Here is an 18,879-nt window from a genome sequence, read left to right on the forward strand (position 1 = left end):
TTTCCAAGTTACCCTCGTTAAACACACCTGCGTGAAAAGTTTTAGCTCCTTTCACGTTCTGCAGGAGCTAAAACTTTTCACGCAGGTGCACTTAACGAGGGAATCTTGGAAAACATGTTGGAATGCGGCCCCGAGGACTAGAGCTTGACACCTGTGACCTTTGACCATGATATTTTCCCTAATAAAGTGGCCTGTTATGAGGTACACTTGAAAATGGCGGTGTACCTAATGGAGTGTCCAAGTGACATCACAGATCAAACAGCCAATCAGAAAGTGGGGGTGAGGGCGGGTGTGGCACTTTTCACTTAAACCAGGGGTGTCAACCTCCAGTCCTCGAGGGGCCGCGTTCCAATATGTTTTCCAAGTTACCCTCGTTAAACACACCTGCGTGAAAAGTTTTAGCTTCTTTCACGTTCCGCAGGAGCTAAAACTTTTCACGCAGGTGCACTTAACGAGGGAATCTTGGAAAACATGTTGGAATGCGGCCCCATGGACTAGAGCTTGACACCTGTGACCTTTGACCAGGTACACTTGAAAATGGCAGTGTACCTAATGGAGTGTCCGTGTGATTCCCTCGTTAAGTGCACCTGCGTGAAAAGTTTTAGCTCCTTTCACGTTCTGCAAGCGCTAAAACTTTTCACGCAGGTGCGTTTAACGAGGGTAACTTGGAAAACATATTGAGACGCGGCCCTGAGGACTAGAGCTTGACACCTGTGACCTTTGACCATGATATTTCCCTAATAAAGTGGCCTGTTATTAGGTACACTTGAAAATGGCGGTGTACCTAATGGAGTGTCCGTGTGACATCACAGATCAAACAGCCAATCAGAAAGTGGGAGTGAGGGCGGCTATGGCACCCGGAGTGTCCAAGTGACGTAGGTACAGCTGAAAATGGCGGTGTACCTAATGGAGTGTCCAAGTGACGTCACAGATCCAACAGCCAATCAGGAGGTGGGGGTGAGGGCGGCTGTGGCACCTAATGGTGTCCAAGTGACGTAGGTTCACCTGAAAATGGCGGCGTACCTAATGGAGGGTCCAAGTGACGTCACAGAATGAATAAATAAATGTGTCGTCACAAGGTCCAGGAGGGACATGAGCGGTCTCAGTTGAGCACTTTCCCGAATTGCATGTTTATTTCTTCATGCAATTGCTTGAAGGGATGCATGGAAATGCATTACACTCGTATACCTGGCAGCATTTCTCATAATGACCAGAAGATGGCGACAGTGTGCCGTCTGAAGACTATAGAATAAGTTTGTGATGACCATGAAAAATCTTTATTTAGAATTTATTTTTAACGGTTTCTTTTCAATAAAAAAATGACCATAATCCTTGTAATTAAATACGTACAAATGACAAATTAGCACCTTTTATCTTAAACTCCCATTTATTTGTAGTGCAAAGGTAGAAAGGACAAAGACTAACAGATGTTCAACTTGCTTGATCCCTGTGAAAAGTACCAGATACTATCATATATTTGACCAGTTTATACAGTCATCCCAGCAATTGGGGCAACAAACACCAAACAAAAACTTTATCAAGAACCACAAAAAATGTGCACACAAATTTAGGTCAATGAAGACTACAGCATAGGTTTCTAGGGATGAAAGACAAGACATTAATCAGCATCTTTGACATGGGGATGGATGTACTGTATGGTCATGCTCCAATGTAGAACATAAACAGTGACAATTGAAAGTACCATTTATTGACAGATACAGTATGTGCACTCTGGTTTCTTGTGAACAGACATACTCCAAATTAGCATTCTTGTGTATTCAGTAGTTAGAAAAACTAAAACAGGTCTTTAGTGTTGCATCATGTCGATCATAATGTATTTGTGATGCTTAAGGAGGCCTTCAATTGCCTACATTCACATTTGTGCAGATTCTAAAGTGGTGAGTGCATTTAGGTTTGACCAACAACCATTACCCTGCTTCAATGGAAATGGAAAGGAGAAAAAAAAAAAGTCACAGGTTGAATTAAACTCATGAGAATAATCACATTCAAATAAAGCTTATAAATGAAAACATGCAATTCAACTAACAGCAACAGAAAAATACAACAAAGGACTCAAACGTTGATACACTGTATTCACCCCATATTTCATTTTTAACTACACAAAGGATAGGGTGTCTTTTTGAAGGCATTCCACAAACCCACTGCTCTGGGAAAGTGCTTTGTCATGTTAGAGTTCTAAGGAGAATATTATTCAAGTGAAAACAAGATTAAGATTCTCTGGCAGAGTCTAAGCTCATTCAAATAAAAAAAAGACAGAAAAATTCATGTGGATGTACAGTGTATAAATGGAGGTATACCAGTGTAGCTTAGCGTCTACCTACAACGGATGGTCCAAGGCCACATTTCTACTGTTCCTCAGTTCCGTGCGATATTCAGTGGGGAGCACAATTTCAGCAGATCTCTAAGAAATCCTGACCGCTGACTAACTCTGTTAAGAGTGCCTTAAAATACATTTGAAAAAGTCTAACTAAAAAACGACACCATACTGGTGTTAAACCCCCCCAAAATATAAACTAAAAGTCACCTTAAAAGGTGAGACAGTTTCTTTTTTTTCCTCACACACCTAGGTCCCAGGAGGAAAGAGCAATGATGGGTCGCTCCTCTGGAAATTATGACGGTACCATGTTCCACCACTAGGGTGTGTGTGTGCAGTAAAGCAGCAAAAGGCAACGACGAGTGCAGTCCTTTCGTTTCAAGTCTTATCTTGGCTGTGGCCGTGTGAAGCCTCTCCTTGCGTTGGTGGCCATCCTCTGCTGGGCCAGGAAGGACATAGCCTGGCCGGATGAGCTCAGCCTCTCGCCCGCCATTCTATGATGCAAGGCCATTCCCTGAGAGGAAGCGAAACTCTTCTATGAATGCCGTTAAAAGCACAGAGAATACTTTAGAGGACTTCTCACCATGTTGTACCAAGCGCTAATTATGAGTTTCTCCTCCTGGTCATGTCTGGATCGGCTTTTCTCATAATCACGCTGAGCACAGGAGCACATCATCGCAAGTTAGTGAAGACATCCAAACTCGATTTGTACAGTGCAATGCTGAGAGCATAATATGAGGACTATACCTCCAGGTGATGGATTTTTCTATCTTTCTCTGTCAGCTGGTTCTTCAAGGCCTTAATGTCAGGAGTCACAGTCGCTGGCTGTTGCTTTGGATCCAAGGTCTTCACCACCTAAACACAATTGAGCACAATTATTATAAAGATCTTGAGTGAAAACTCTGTTCATAAATTATATTCACTCAGTGACTCTGGTTGCAAACCAAATTGCTCATAAATGGAAGTGATTAAACTCAATAGAAATTCAAAAAGCCCGTTACAGCCCTAGAACGAAGCAATGACAAGCAATTCACCGCGTTTCGCATTCAGTGTAGAAATTGTTCGTCAACCGGGTCGTTTGTAAATCAAGTTTCGACCGTAAAGTACGGACCGTTCTCGCCTTGTCCACGTAGCGCTTGTATCGCTCCTCCATCTGTTTCATGTCCTCATCCTTCTTCCGCAGGATCTCCTGGAGTTCATCTATCTTCTTTGCCACTGGGAGACAAGAGAATAAAAATAAAAGCAAAAGAAGGCGACGTCTACGAAGGCATCTGCAACTGAAACGGTGCAAGGATGAAAACATTTGGGGAAAGACTCAACTGTTGCTGTCCACTTTGGGCTCCAGGTCATCCAGGTCTTCTCTTTTCTTTTGGAGATCAGTGTGAGCTTCATGGAGCTTCTCTCTGGAATCAAAAGTGGAATCCGCCTTTTGTATGAACAACAGAATCAAAACATGATTGGAGTCAAATGGGAGAACTTACAAATGTTCCTCCAGCTTCTTCTTCAACAAGGAGGACTATAGAAAGAAAACAAAGAAAATACAAACTCTAAAACTTGCGTTATTGTTAAAGGGGCGCGCACACACAAACACAGAGTCAAGTCAAAGTAAAAGCTGTTAAAGTCAAGCTGTTGAATCACAGGCCATTTGGACAGAGGGTGGGCCGTACTTACGATAGCCTGATTTTGGCACGGTTGGTCAGGGGGCAGACGGGTGGGTAGGGACAAGACAGACAGACAGCAGAGGGGGGCAGGTGTTAACGGTGAATCAGCAAACACGGCAAACATGGCATTAATTTCAGCACACGTCAAATGCCAAAAGTGGATTTCAACAATTTCATACGGTTTATATCGTGTTATTGCTTTGTCTATGTGTGATGTCATATTAATTTATGCAGCTGTTTGCAGATTTTCACTATGTGGGACAGGGCTGAGCTCCTAAAGTGGGGCAACCTTTGGCTTTTATTATTGCAGAGTGTAATTTATCACGACAAGGTCCATTTTGAGATTTGTCCACCCACTTCTGCTGCCAAAGATGGTTCCTAGTAGAGATATTTTTCTGTGTGCGGATATCAAATGAGTGAATTGAAACAAGCACTCACATCCTCCGTCTTGCTATCCTGCGCTTGAAGTGCTTTCTGGAGCTCCTCAACCTGAGAACGCAGCTCGGAGATCTGCTGCTGTTGCAGCCTGAAGGGACAGAACAACGGCACGATTGTTGAAGAGCCGCTCGAGAAGGACGGATGATGAAACGCAAAAGTTAAACGGGTGGGAGGAAGAGAAGTGCTGATCCTTGTGCATCTGTGTGCTGCCGGGCCATGCGGCGCCGCGCTCGACTGAGCATGCCCACTGCACTCCTCTCCTCCTGTTAGTGAAGATGCTTCCCACACCCTGGGCCTGGTGTTGCCTGGCTGCGCACGCACACACTCAGTCCACCCACATGTCCACATGGCCGCAGGCATATAAACACACACAGACAAGAGACAATCTGGCTTTCTGCTGTCTGTCCTCCAGTCCGGCCCACACAGCTCAGCTGAGCGCACAAGTGCAGGGGGTGATTTGACATTTAGGCAGATAGCACTCCTACCATCCGCCAAACGGCCATGTTAATGTCAAAGAACGCACAATATGGCGGCACAGAGCGGGCAGAAGTTGATTTCGTCGACGGCGGGCTGTCGCCTACCGGTTTTGGGTTTCGAGAGCGTTCTTGCTGCGCTGCGCCTCCTCAAGATCAGTCTGTACCTCCACTAATTTCTGTCTGTAGGTTTCCTCTTGGACACATAGCATCTTGTTTTCACTCTGTAAGCGCACCATGGTCTCCCTGCAAACAAGAGGTTTTTATTAGAGGTTATTAAAAAAAAGAGGCCAAGAATTGGTCATGAGAGCAAAACAAAAAAAACAAACATACGCGAGTTCAGTGGGCATGATCTCGGCAGCAAGGTTTCCAACTGTGGCCTCGTTGTCGCACAAGCCTCCTGTGGAGATATTAGGTTGCAGATTGCGCTTTTACGAAATAAAACGACTCATGTTCATTCAAACAGCTGGCAACTCTCCAAATGCAAATTTGCTGAGCCCCAAGTTGCCATTTCTGGTAAACCATTTCTTCCTTCTTTGTCATTCAATGGCATCAATGTTAGCTTACCTGCATCACTGAGACACTTCTGTTGCACTTGCGCACACCTCAGCTCGTCATTTGTCTCCCGAAGAGTGTCTCTCTCCGTCATCAGACGCTAAAAATTAAACATTGCTTGAGTTCGGACAACAGAGAATCTTTCTATTAATGATGTAAAAACTTTTTTGTGTCAACAACTCACTCCTTTCTCTTTCTGGAGTGCCTCATATTTATCATAAAGGTTCTTGTACTCAAATTGCCACTTCTCAGCTTCCATGGCCTCGGCCTGGTGCTTGGTGAGAAACTCGTGAGCCTGCAAGTCACAGGAGAGGGCATAGTGAAGAACTGTTTAATAGCACTTTGATGTCAACCTGGAAAAACTATGCTTGCCTGTTTCTTGTACGTGTCCATCTGAGCACGGAAGACGTTAGCCCTGCGGAGCTCCTCCTCCAGCTCGCAGGTGCGCTGCATGTACACGGTGTTTCGCTCCTCCAGGAGGCGCACCTGTCTGCGGAGGTCACCCAGATCTTCCAGCTTTCTCTTGTAAGTCTCCACCAAAGTTTCCAGCTGGTTCACCCGGTCGGAGGAGTGCCTGAGGGGCAGGAGGGGAAGCGGGTAAGGACAAGACATCCCTCAGGATATGTACTTGGCCGAGGTGAGATGGTTCGCGATTGGCTCCTCACTCTGCTTGACTTTGGAAAGGCTCTGACGCAAAGCGACATCAATGCATGAAATGTCTTATCAACACAGATGTCAGAGTGAGGAGGTGAATGGACGTCTGTGTGTGGGCAGTGTGGGAGTTGTTTCTGTGAGTGGAAGATGAGAATGGAGCTTTAAGCATTTGCACGGGCTCCCACATTTGATTCTGCCGTGATGCGTCATTTCAGACGTCAAAAGGACTTGTTGATTAAAAAGTTCAACAACTATCATGACTGTAATCCTTCTAAATTATTATGCAAATGATGTAGAGTCTATGCAAATGGTTCTTTCAAGCGATCAAATGCTAGACAACAAAAAAAGGAACTAAATAAGCGGTCTTACCTGAGAATATCCATCTCATCTTTGAGGCCTTGTGCTTCTTGCGCAAGACTGGTCAAATCTTCGTTCCTTTGCTGCACGTCGGCCAATTGGCGCTCCAGCATGTCCGCATGCAGACGCAGGTCATCTCGACTGTTCTCCAGTCTAATGTGTCAAGTGACATAAGGACCCTTTTAAATTCGACGATGATGATGATGTTGTTCAAAGTATTCAAAGACCTATTCAAAGCCTATTACTGCCACTGTGACCATCTTCAAGAGTATCTTGCTCCAACTTTTTACCTGTAGTTCTCATCTTGGAGCTGCTCCATTTGACTCTGCAGCAGCAGCAGTTTCTTGCCGGTGATGGCAGTGCCGGAGACATCCAGCGAGTCGCAGCGGTTCAGCTTCTCCTTCAAGGAACGAGTCTCCGTTTGGAGTGATAGCTTCTCCTCCTGAGCCACCGACAGCTGCCGAGAAAAACGGAGACAAACGTGGAAAAGGCGTGCAATTGGGAATAAGCATCGGAAAGGGACTCAATGTTATTGAGAATGAAGATCGAAGACGGGGCATTCTTGTGGAGAAAAGACCGCAACGGCACAAGCACATGACCGAGTCACTGAAAATAAACTCGCCACTTTTTTCGTGTGCACACATGCTATGTTCTCAATTTACATGCTTACGCCTCAAGACTAAGTCAGCTGGTCTAAAATGTTCCCAGGCCGATGGAACTGTCTCAATGGTGAAGTTGTTAACTTCAGCCTCGGGGGTCAATGAACGGCTGCAAAGAAATGTGCAAAGAGTGCATACAATCTTCTGAGGTCAGTCAGGAGAAAAAAAATAGTTTGACTGAGGAAAAAGTATATAGTGGACAGTATATTTACAAACTGTAGCTGGGCCAAGCAGGTAGAGTTTTTTTTTTTTGGGGTTAGACAAGAGAGCAATGCAATCTTCAAAAAGAGGGAGTAGCAACTTACCTTTTGGAATCCTTGGAACCTACACTGCACTTTAAGGACAGATTGCATGCTTTAGCACAGGACCACAGACAGCGAATCAATTTCCAAACAACAAGTGACTAATCCCTAAAGCGTGGGCTACGCAAGTAAACAAAACAGGTGGGCTGAAAGCCGTGGAAATTTGAGTTGGACAACACGTCAGTTTTAGTTTGAGGTTATGCAACACTTAATGTAACTTTGGGGGTAAAAAGGAGAAAAAAAACTCAATACAATCAGTGTATTCTCCAAGCCAAGGTTACACAATATCAAATCAAAAGAAAGTACGCTCAGGCACTCTAATCAATGAGGGCCAAAATACACCAACAAGCGCCAGCACACACACATTGAAAAACAGCGCAGCAAACCGGTTCTTGGTGTTTGCTAACATAAATTTACCTGATGTTCCAGGTCTTGACAACGCTGACGAAGGTCCTCTTTTTCACCCGCCTCCTCACTTAGAAAATAATACTTCCTGGACTGCAGACACAAAATAGCCAAGCGGTAAATTGATCATTCATAGAGGGGAGAGAAAGAGTTTAGAGTTCCACCTGGTAGTTAAAGTCTCCATAGGTCTCTGGGCTTCCTGGTTCAGATGAGGGCTCCCTTGATAAAAGCTACACAAAAACAGCTTAAGTAAAAAAAAAAAAAGTGTAAAATATTGCCTCCGTTTTTATACAATTGGGTTTTATCCGAATTTTTAATACACGAGGAAATGTCCAAATTGTGAACTAACAGTATGCTTTCAGCCATTTAGTTCCACCTCTGAATACAAGCGGATTGGGAATTCAAAGATGCTAACTAGCACAAAGCGCACAAGCAGCTGACTTACCTCCTGAATGGCTGTCATGACGACGTGCTGGACAGATTCCTCAAGTGTCATGATCTGCTGGATTTGCTCTGGTTTTAAGAAAAGAGAGCTTGGGGAAGGTGCAGCCAAAAAAAAACAGATTCAGTGACAAATGCTCTCTTGAAAAGAAAACGAGCACAGCTTCTTTTGCTAAAGAGAGGAAGCATCTTGCGCGACCTGATCACTTTGATGCTCTAGCGAATACTCTTAAAGGCCCGTAAAATATCACATTTACCTTGTTTCTTTTCACAGCTGACAGCACAACCCAAGACGAGTTGCACTAGCTTGCCCAGCTCAGTGATGTCACCCATCTCACCAATGAGATTCACATCAGGCAAATGCTCTTCCAACACTTGGTGGCCCAGTATCTGGTGTTTGAAATCAGAAGAGGAACCACAAAAGTTAAAATAGTGTGCTAGATCCTTTTTATTCCAGCATGACCATAGAGCAGCTTCATCACAACACTTTTGCACCAATAATGTATTTATCACCAAATAAAAAGTGTTATCAAATAAAAACATTCCTTACATCATGGTAATATTCCAGCATGCTCTTGAGAATCTTTTTCAAATTGCTGACCTTCAGGAGAAAAACAAACACTGTTAATACAGTCATTTGAACAATTCTAAACCTGTTTAAAAGAATTTCGCATTGCCTTGAGGCGCCAGTTGTCTTCGCTCTCCTCTTTGATCCTACCCAGCCAGGTTTCATTAAACCAAGCAGGGTCTCTGTTGATGACAGGTAGGAAACAAGTGACATCACCGTTCTGGTCACTTACATAATGCAAGTATGTACAGCATAAAGTTTGGTTCATTCAATGAGGAATGCAATTGTATTGCATGTGAGCGCAACAATCACCTAAACATATTTAATTTCGGTTGCAAATATTCTTACATTATATTTAGGACATGTGCGATGGCCACTCCACTTGTTAGATCTTGCTTGCTGTTGCATGATGGCACCTGAAATGTCTGCAACTGAGAAAAGTACCACAAAGACTTAACATTACTTTTAAAGTAATGACACAAATTTTATAAATAAAATGTTGTCAATCAGCAAATGAGAGTAAAATACACTTATTTAAATGCGTTACTTGAGCTTTATACCTTTCAATTTAATATGTGTACATTAGAATTCTGGTGTGGGACAAGCAGACAGGTGCATTTTGACTGAAAGGCAACTACTAAAACCACAAATCGCTACTTGGCTCATTATATGTTAACTAGGACATGTTTCTTTGCTGATATTGGAGCTGAGTAATGTAAAGATAACGCAGAAAAGCAAACAGGTTGTTCAGAGCGCGTTAGCCGTGCATGTTAGCGTCGCTAGCTTACGAACGCTCAACTTTCACACCTGACTACGCGACGGCTAATCTATCGTCTCCATTTCGGCGATAACGTGACAGTATTATTTCTCAAAAGTTCTACTGACTCCACAGTTTAATTTGCCACGACTGGTCTGTCACCTGATAACTATTAGCAATGCTATGCGGCTAAAGTCAAAACTTACCCATGTTAGAAGTGAATCACACAGCTCGGCTTTGTCCAGGCTCATTCTGTTTTTGTGTGTGTCCCGTTTTGTTACCCGTAAAAGCTTCGACTTTATCTTGTGAGGAGAAAACAGTTGTTGCTAACTTTGTTACTTTCGGACTCCGGACACGTTCCACGTCAGTCAGGTTGACATGGCCTTCATGTGCTCCTGCCTGCTGTCTGCGCGTATGTCTCGCCTCCAGCCGGGCTCGCGAGCTTCCGTATTTAGAGCGTTTCTATGGAAACGGATTATGTTTCGGGTCAGCTTGTCTGAAATAAATGGGCTAAATATGACAATAACAACAATACATATATTATCGCACATTGTACTATGGATTTTAAATAAATAACCAATTCGAATGAGTTACTATTGTATGAATGAATGGATGGATGTTTATTTATAAAGCACGTTTCATACAGGTGTGTAACTCAGTGATTTACATTAGTTAAAAACTACACACTCCTGCTTGAATATCAGGTATTGTGGCATAAATGACACAAAGACAAAAATTTGAATCTTTTACAATTATTAACGTGGCCTATGACATGTACAGCTCAATTTAAAAATATATTTTTAAGAGGTGGTGTGGAGATGGCATGACAGATGAAGTGTTTGCGCAAGTGTGCACACCCATAATAGGTTTGGCTGTTCAGAATTAAGCAATCACAGTCAAACTCGAGTTAAATGGGAGCGTACATTACGAGTTCCAAAAAGCACCACTGGATGGCTCTAGTTGACCAATGGCCTTATAATAAAGCTTGCCGCACACGTGACTGCTTCGAATCTAATATGAAAACCCAGTTTTGGCAAATCGCTCTAACGATAAATATAAGCTTTAATAAACCACAAATGTGTAGTTTTTTCCCCCAAATTATTAGGAGTTGTGTTTCATTTCCAACAATTTGAAATGGGAAACATAACCTGTGGATATTTTCCATAATTGGTGTGTTTGCCTACTTCTAAAAAATTATGAAAGTAATCCTGAATAACACTGTAATTACATGTAAGTTGTCATTATACAGACAAATGTCACCAAGTTCCTGTCAGAGTCTTGTGTCTCTCTCTGAGCACTAACTAACGTGCTGTCACACACGAACACACACTCCCACTTTCTTGGAATTGTAAATATCTCATTCTGGCCTCATGATTGCTTCCTTATTTGTCATCAAACAAAGATTAATCACAAAGAAAACGATTCCATTATTTCCGCTTTGTCCAGACGACGCTGAACTATGACCTCATCCTCTTTCAGTGTGAGATTTTCTGTCTTTTTCTTTTAATCACCAAGTCTTCTCCTTCAAGCCTGCCTTCACCAGGTTTGTCTTAATCTACTTCCTGTTTCCCTCAATTGTTTCTGAACCTAACGACTGGACATTTATATTTTTCTGGATGTGGTCAAAATGAGTGCCTCTAATTGCCTTTTACTTCATGAAAACAATCTTCATTTTCCAGTTAAAAACACTATCCGTGTGAGGTCACTTCTATATTTACTGATACATGGAAGCACCACGCTCGACCTTTAGGAGAAAAATGACACAAGACTTGACAGGTGGACCCAGGAAATGTGACAAGTTCATGAACTGGACTCTGCTAATAACCTGCTACTCTTGCTCGAGGTGAACATGTGGTAGATGATTTGGACTGCTGAGGCTGACATTTCATATTGTGACAAGTAGGGCAGCACGGTGGGCGAAAGGTTAGATGATATCAGATAACCTTTATTAGCAGTTTTGAGCTACAGGGTTCAAATCTGCAAACTTCTAATTGTCCGTGGGTGTGAATGATAATATATCATATATCTGTCTTGTGATTGAAGTCAAGGGTGCAGCTCTGCCTCTCACCTAGTGCAACTTGAATCTTATCTGTGAACAAATACAGTGCTGCTCAGCCTGTCTTGGCATGGCACCAAAATCATTGGAGTAGATGCCTGGGAGGAAATGAGGTTCTTGACTGGGGAGTCTTCCGAAGAAAAGTTAGTCAGCCCCAAAAGAAGAGGTCAGGCTGACTAAGAGTCGAGTGGCAGGAGGTGTGGTGGGGGCTCTGGCAAGGCAAAGCTCCGGCGGAGGCTGACTATTTTTGGATAGCCCCTCTTCCTCCACGTTAATTCCTCTTTTCACCCGTTCTCTCTTTCCTTATTCCCCAGATGTGTTTCCTTCCTGAAAGTCAAAAGGCTTTACTTCTCCTCTTTTCCAAGCCCGCTATGACGCACTAGCATCTCTCCGGGGGGGTCAGAAGCTAAGATTGAGTAATGATTTACTTTTTTAGGCTTGCGGGTTACTGGTTTGGAAAAACAAGGGATGGTTCCTGTTTTGTGTAAAGAATGGAACATTCTGAAATCCCAACAACTGAATTTAATATATATTTTTAACGGTCTAACAAATAAGTAAGTATTTCACATTTTATGTTTCGTCACTTCGTTCTTCGGTAAAATTGTCTTTCACTTCCTCTTCTTGTATGCTCGTAAGATCTGATTTTTTTTTGGTCTTATGAAACATAATGAACAAAAAAATTAACATTAAAAAAACCATGAAAAAATGATCGCCGGTTTTAATGTAAAAAAGAAAAAAATTATAGTTCAGATTTAAAAAAAAAGAAAAAAAAAGATATATTCTAAGGATTGGTTTTGGCAAAATTGTAAAAAAAAAAAAAAAATCAAATTGATAAGTAAAGCATCAACACGGTGAAACAAAATTTCAGCAAAATCTTACATTTTGGATTCCAAATAAAGCAATAATTGTATTAGAAGCTCTTATAATTAAAAAACTAATAAGAAAAAGAGCCCGCAACACGTGAGAAAATAATGTGCGAACAAAAGAAACACTGCACCTTTAAATGAAAGAATGCCAAGGATGTGTGGCTCTGCCCAGACATTTGGAACTGGAATGTGTTGGAATGCTGGCAGTGCTTTATTTCCCCTGCAGCTTTCTCAGGTGCTACAAGGAGAGGAAAACAACAGCAGAGATGGACGGAAAATCACACAGACTGTCTAATGACAAAGCGCATTTCGAGACATGAGCTCACTCACAGCTACATGCTGTCAGGGAGGACAGATTTATATATCGACCTTCCTTATCAGCTGGCCCCGTCCCTTGCTCGAAACCGCACGTTTACAAGCACACTATGTCTGTCCAGGTAGTTAATAATACTCTCACCTCAGGAAGTTGGCACGCAGCGTTCGTCTTGTAACAGCCTGTCAGGACAAAGTGGAAGCATAGAAATGTTGTCTGTCTATTCAATTCAATTCAATCAACTCATTTGTTCATTTCCAGTTCAACTATTGAACTGTTGTTATTTGCGTTTGTTTGTTTGTCTGCCCACATTGTGCCTAGTGACAGTTTCTACCAACAGTAGTAAAGTGTACTCTGGCAACAGCGAGTCTGTACGGCCTTTATGGTGAAGCCTCACACAACGGTAAAAAACAGAAAATCCCACAACTAAAATGAATTTTTTTTTTTTGTTGGTCTGTAAACATTTTTAAAAAAAATTAAAAGTAATGTAAGTTTGATTGTTGATATCACAGTTTTCAACATTTAAAAGAAATAATTTAAATAATAAAGATAATAAGAAATAATGTAAATATTACTGGGGAAAAATTAATTGCATGTTACAACACATTAAAATATTTATTTTTTTAAGATGAATGTTACAAGTTATCGTGGCATTAAAAAAAAAAGACACCACACTAATTTAATAATACCAAAATGAATTAAAAAAAAATATATATATATTTAATTACTGAGCATAACTTGACTAACAGCATAATTAATAACTTGTAGCATGTTTCGTATGAGGCCCTCAGTGGAAAAATATGCCAATCCCTGATAGATTGCACACACACATTTGCATTCTATGTATTGAACAAAAAGTACCATTATGAGTCGAGCAGCAAAAAGAAAGTGTGCAGGCTTCTGCCCGTCAATTATGTCAAAGTGTCTTGAAGAAGACTTCACAACCTCATTTGCTCTTATTTTAGTATTTGAATGAAATATGCTTACTTCCCTTAACTGGAAGCATATTCTATCATTATTCTGTGAATGAGGCCGCATTAGAAAGTGCTTGGAGTACATTGAAAGTAGCAAAATGACTAATCTACATTTTACTATGACTCAAGGTAAGCAGGTGTCAAACCCATGTCAGTAAGACAAAGTTTGAGGAATAACAATGAGATTCAACTCAAGCTAAAATTTGATAAGATTTTTAATTGTGCATGAATCTGTCTTGCGTCTTGGTTTCTGTTTCCAAGCCTCTCTCTCGCTCCCTCTCACATACACAAATAGGCTGCACATGGCCAGCATGAATGAGTCACAGTGGCTTGGTAACAAGTGGCTCTTCTCAGGGACAGTCCCTCCATGAAGCCATGTGATTAGGGCCAATCACCTTGAGAGTATCAGGTGCATTTGCTCCTCCGTGCAACGTGAGACTCACCTCAATTGTCTCCTCCATGTTTGCAATAGCAACCGGCAAGTTATGGGGAAAGGCGATCCAATACCGATCAGGATCCAGAGAACCCGAAAGACAGCGAAGCTGGTTCATTGATCTTTGGTGACATATGTATGTTGTGCGCCACATCTAAAAATAGATCATCGGAAGCATGAGGCATTAGGAGGATGCCATGGTGGATTGGCAGAGCAGATGACATGGTCTCATAGTAAGATGATCAATTATTGTAACTGCTGCACATAACGTGATCAGTCTATAAGTTTTAAATTGAAACGACTCATTTTAAAAAAAATGACCATGTTGACTTCATTTAGTAAAACGTTTCTACGGCTAAAAAGCAGCTGGTTATGGCGCAGTGGTTGCAAAAACAATAATTACCGCCCAACAGGAATAATAACAGCTTAGACACACACTGTTTGTGCACATTGCTCCTGGCACATGTTGGAGAACACATAAACACACCTCAAACGCACCATCAGCTTTGGTATAACAATAACGCCACTCTTCAACCTGCGTTCCTCCACCCTATTTGCTTTTTTAGACACGCTTCACACACCCTTCACCAGAATTCTTTCTTTTACTGAGTTGTTCCATGCAGAACAGGACTTCGCCTTCTCGTCATGCTGGTGCCTGCTGGTTGACGCTGGCAGGTTCTCATGCATGTCTTTAAACAAACAGTGATTGACATCTTAAATTGAATTATTATTATTTATTTTAATTTTTATTATTTTATATATATATTTTTATTATTATTGTCATTATTATTATTGATATATTATTTACATGTTTGACACCAATGAAATTCAATTATTAGAATTTATTCAGCAGGTCGAAATTGGCTCCAGAGCCTGACTTTGGACACCCATGATAAACTAAAATTTAATATTCAAGGCTATATGCAGGGATTACAAAAGCCACTTGACCGTTTGCTGGGCGTGAGACCAGATTCGAAGGAGTTGTCAACATATAAAAAAAAAAAATGTCTGGCAACCACACCTTCAGACTTGCACAACTTCCCCTATCCTTTGGTCTACACACTCTTGGCAAACACACCCAAACAATCTTCACCCTTCAGTCCCTTGTTCTGTTTTCTGCAGCTGGCCCGGCCCCTAATTGAAGTCCTCGCCTAACCCTTAGATTATATAGCCGGGCTTGAAGCCCAGAGAGCACCTTGTCAACAAGTGTGACCCGAGTGAGGCCTTCACTCAAAGTGACACTCCTCCTGACTCAGCAGTACTCGGGCTACTGTTTACTGAACCTGTCCGCTGCAATCAAAACGTCTGTATGGGCGCTGAGTGTAATTGCGCTGATGTGCTGGGCTGGCACCTCTTAGCTGCATGGAAAGAGGGGAGACAGCGGGGAGGCGGGGCTTAGTCTTTGTCCCCCTTTATTTACATCACAGTCAAGCGGCTTGGGCACGCAAAGGCAACGGATTATATGTGCACGTAGTAAAAATTAGTTGGGTAATTATATGCATCAAAAATACCAGTCGTATCGGTAGTTAGTATCGGTAGCGGCGACTACACAACAATTGGCATCGGTATGAAAATAAATCATTGATTTGGTCATTTCCATTATGAGTTGTTGCCGGGAATTTCCTGCTCCTTTCAAAAAGCTAGAAGATAAGCTAGTTGGATACACTAATTAGTGTCACAATGATACTTGGCTAGGCTTCACCTCCCTTGTGACTTTGCACAATCTAACTAGAAACAAAGCAAGAAGGATTACATGGGTGCATGTCAGCACAATACGCAAGTGGTGTCCAAAGTGAGACTGACACGTCCAGACAATCATCTACCGTGACATATCTCCACCTTTCAGGTGAAATAATGTCCTGTCGACCGTGATATGCGCCATCGACTGCCACGATATTGCACGTCATCAATAACTGCAGCTCGCTCGCCGTTACTACTTTGATGGCAAAATCCGAGCGCTGATGAAGCGGCAGATTGCGACTGAAAGTGGTGTCAAAGACCTTTGAAGTCAAGATGAACACGTTTATCGGTGGCGCACAAAGAGAGAACGAGTCACGATAGCATCAGCGGTTACAGAGATAATTACAAGAGAGTGAATAAAGGTCCATTATGGAAGTTTGAAAGGGAGCTGTCATGTAGGATTACATGAACTTTCAAACTCTTCTTGTTGGGTCACTCTGGATTCTTCTTAAAGCTCTCCTTAACCGCAGAGTTGAACTATCTCACCCTGACTTCCAGCTAATAGTTCCACCTTTCTACGGGGGAATATCTTGCCAGTAATCCTGGATTTTGCTGTCTTCAATGATATTTTCAGATGCGAGGAACATGAAAAGTTCAACAGTGCAAAAATTTACAACATGCATGAAGTGATTTTATTTGAGCTGACCCTCCGCTGAACTCGATGCGAGTCACACAGATGTGGTCAAGACAGAGATTACATTGTATTTATTTTATTTTGCTTCACTGAAAGAAGCGATGTTAGCTGGCACAAGAAAAAAAGCCTTCTCCTTGACTTTATATTTTGCAAAATAAAACGGTAAGAATTGATTGCCTTCAGTTGTTTGGATTTATTTAATTTTCGTCCAATCAGATTTGAGCTCCTCTGTGTTGCCATGTAAATGTAATTTACTCAAGGGTTGCAGAATTCCCACACGCCAAAAAGATATTTGTTTCTTTTTTCTTTTTTTTTTTTTTATTAACCAGATTTCACATTCCCTAAAGAATTGCACCTGGTTGTCAGATAAATGTGTCAGCGTGACAACTCCTAAATTTCTTGGATATGTGGGAGTGATGTCATAGCAAAGATAGTTTTGTTTTGTAGAAGCTTCTAATACTTCAGTAAAAAAACCTGCAAACCACAACTACAATAACAATTTTTTTTTATCAATTTAACACTTGGTTAATTTTTATGAATTATTTATTGTTCTGGTTATGATTCAGAACAAAGGCTTAACTGTGTCCCAAGCGAGTGCTTACTATTCGCCACCTCCCCTACACAGCGCTAACAAACTTCCCTCCTTCACATACGTTGAATCTGTTTTGGTAGAGCAGGAACCCGGAGGGAAAGATGAAACGTGCTCACCGACACACATTAACCCTGGCTGTGACCCTAACAACTTGTCAAGAAGATAAACGTCTCAGACTGGAAAGAGAGCACGAGAGAGAGAGAGAGAGAGAAAAAAAAAAACAGCATTCTGTTTCCCGTAAATGAGGAAGGGGAGGGAGGGGGGGGTTTTGGGAAATTTGGTGACTCATCACTTTTTCTTTTCTTCTGACACTCCCCCCTTTTTGCATCGCGCTGCACAACTTGAATACCTTCACGGTAGAAAGGCCGGGCCCATCGTAGCTTGAATGGGGCCTCTTGAGTCTCGACAGCGGTGTCACGTCGATCGTTATTGAGCAACGCAGCCGGAGTCCCAGCTGTCCGCGTGGCTGTCAACATCTTCAGCTGCCTTTGTTCACTTGGAGAGATCCTTCACTTTGAAAGCTGAGGAGATAACAAGTCAAGAGTTAGACAGCATTTAAAACAAACACACATCTTGTTTCTGGCTATTGCATTGTTCTGACTACAGGTGCAAATATTCAAGTTGACTTGGATGAATGAGATGAGTCATCAACTTTTTTTTTTTTGGTACAATAACCTGCGGACAAAAGCTTATAAATGATTGCAGTTAATATCGAGCTTTTACAAGCAGGCTTGAAAAAAGAAAAAAAACTCTCTATTTTCTTCTCCTATTTTTAAATCATCGCTTCTGTGTGACTGCTCAGCGGTCCATAAAGACCTTTGTGCCGCTAAGTGGTCACCAGGATCATTTTGTGGCTGAGGGACTTTCCCCTGCGGACCCCGGCGCACCACACAATAACACCCTCCAACCCTCTCGTTAGGAACCATTTAGCTCGAGGCTCAAAGCCTAATAACAGACTTCTCAAAGAGTGATGTCACCAGCTGTAAACAACCGCGGACGACAAAAGGGTCTCGCTTCTCGCCTCCGTTTGACCGCGGTGACCTCACGTGATTGAAGGGCCTCCGACTTAAAGACGTCTCTTGTGCACACCAAGCTGCCATGCGGCCGCTACCGGTGACTAAAGCGTGACTAATCAAAACAGTTGTAGTTGGCTCGCCATCGACATGTCATCGAGCCCTCGCTATACGGGAGGAGAGTGGAAGTGCTACAGACAGACGGTGATGTTCAATTTGTCTGTGTTTACCTTTCCCGGTCCAATCAAATAAAAACAGACACGCAGTTATAATGGTCAAATTGTAAGTTCTTACTTTCTCTATGATTCATTAGTAGAAACTGATATGACCATGAAAGACCTTTCCGGTTCAATCATTAAGTCAAAGGCACCAAACAGTGCCGGCGCTGTGATTTATGAAAAACAAAATCCAGTCCATGTGCTCGCCTGGGCTTGCGGTTTCCTTCAAAGGTGCACCTTGTTAGCTGACTCACTGGCTGAAGTTTGTGCGTTTCCACTTCCACTTTGAAACCTTTCCAACTGAAACTTTGCAGCTTCGGAACAGAGTTACACGAGAGGAAGAGATGGGGATTTGGAAGCAGTTAGATGATGGCTGATTCACAGAGGAAACAAAATGGGAGAATGTGTCACAGGACTGTCATAAGGAATGTAATA

General features: G+C 42.2%; 1 protein-coding gene across 6 annotated transcripts in view; it reads right to left on the bottom strand.

Annotated features, from left to right (window-relative positions):
* Nucleotides 1-1,368: 1,368 nt before the first annotated feature.
* The window catches only part of hook2 (hook microtubule-tethering protein 2), a 37,712-nt gene continuing 20,201 nt past the window's right edge, over nt 1,369-18,879 (bottom strand). For 2 of the 6 annotated variants that reach the window (XM_037256237.1, XM_037256235.1), the window contains 26 exons: nt 17,563-17,734; nt 14,258-14,401; nt 12,659-13,022; nt 9,812-10,067; nt 9,197-9,279; nt 8,958-9,030; nt 8,831-8,881; nt 8,538-8,670; nt 8,285-8,352; nt 8,004-8,069; nt 7,852-7,932; nt 6,764-6,930; nt 6,486-6,626; nt 5,835-6,036; nt 5,647-5,757; nt 5,475-5,562; nt 5,241-5,307; nt 5,016-5,153; nt 4,435-4,522; nt 4,007-4,012; nt 3,817-3,851; nt 3,656-3,738; nt 3,447-3,550; nt 3,083-3,190; nt 2,919-2,990; nt 1,369-2,849 (listed from right to left, as the gene is read on the bottom strand). In XM_037256237.1, coding sequence (XP_037112132.1) covers nt 2,721-2,849; nt 2,919-2,990; nt 3,083-3,190; nt 3,447-3,550; nt 3,656-3,738; nt 3,817-3,851; nt 4,007-4,012; nt 4,435-4,522; nt 5,016-5,153; nt 5,241-5,307; nt 5,475-5,562; nt 5,647-5,757; nt 5,835-6,036; nt 6,486-6,626; nt 6,764-6,930; nt 7,852-7,932; nt 8,004-8,069; nt 8,285-8,352; nt 8,538-8,670; nt 8,831-8,881; nt 8,958-9,030; nt 9,197-9,279; nt 9,812-9,856 — 2,139 coding nt within the window. In that variant the 5' untranslated portion in view covers nt 9,857-10,067; nt 12,659-13,022; nt 14,258-14,401; nt 17,563-17,734 and the 3' untranslated portion in view covers nt 1,369-2,720. Of the gene's footprint in view, nt 2,850-2,918; nt 2,991-3,082; nt 3,191-3,446; nt 3,551-3,655; nt 3,739-3,816; nt 3,852-4,006; nt 4,013-4,434; nt 4,523-5,015; nt 5,154-5,240; nt 5,308-5,474; nt 5,563-5,646; nt 5,758-5,834; nt 6,037-6,485; nt 6,627-6,763; nt 6,931-7,851; nt 7,933-8,003; nt 8,070-8,284; nt 8,353-8,537; nt 8,671-8,830; nt 8,882-8,957; nt 9,031-9,196; nt 9,280-9,811; nt 10,068-12,658; nt 13,023-14,257; nt 14,402-17,562; nt 17,735-18,681; nt 18,826-18,879 lie in introns of those variants that run through there. The other 4 variants (XM_037256234.1, XM_037256236.1, XM_037256239.1 and 1 more) reach the window with 4 other exon arrangements.

This window comes from Syngnathus acus, chromosome 8, assembly GCF_901709675.1.
Source record: "Syngnathus acus chromosome 8, fSynAcu1.2, whole genome shotgun sequence".
Classification (NCBI taxonomy): Eukaryota; Metazoa; Chordata; class Actinopteri; order Syngnathiformes; family Syngnathidae; genus Syngnathus; species Syngnathus acus.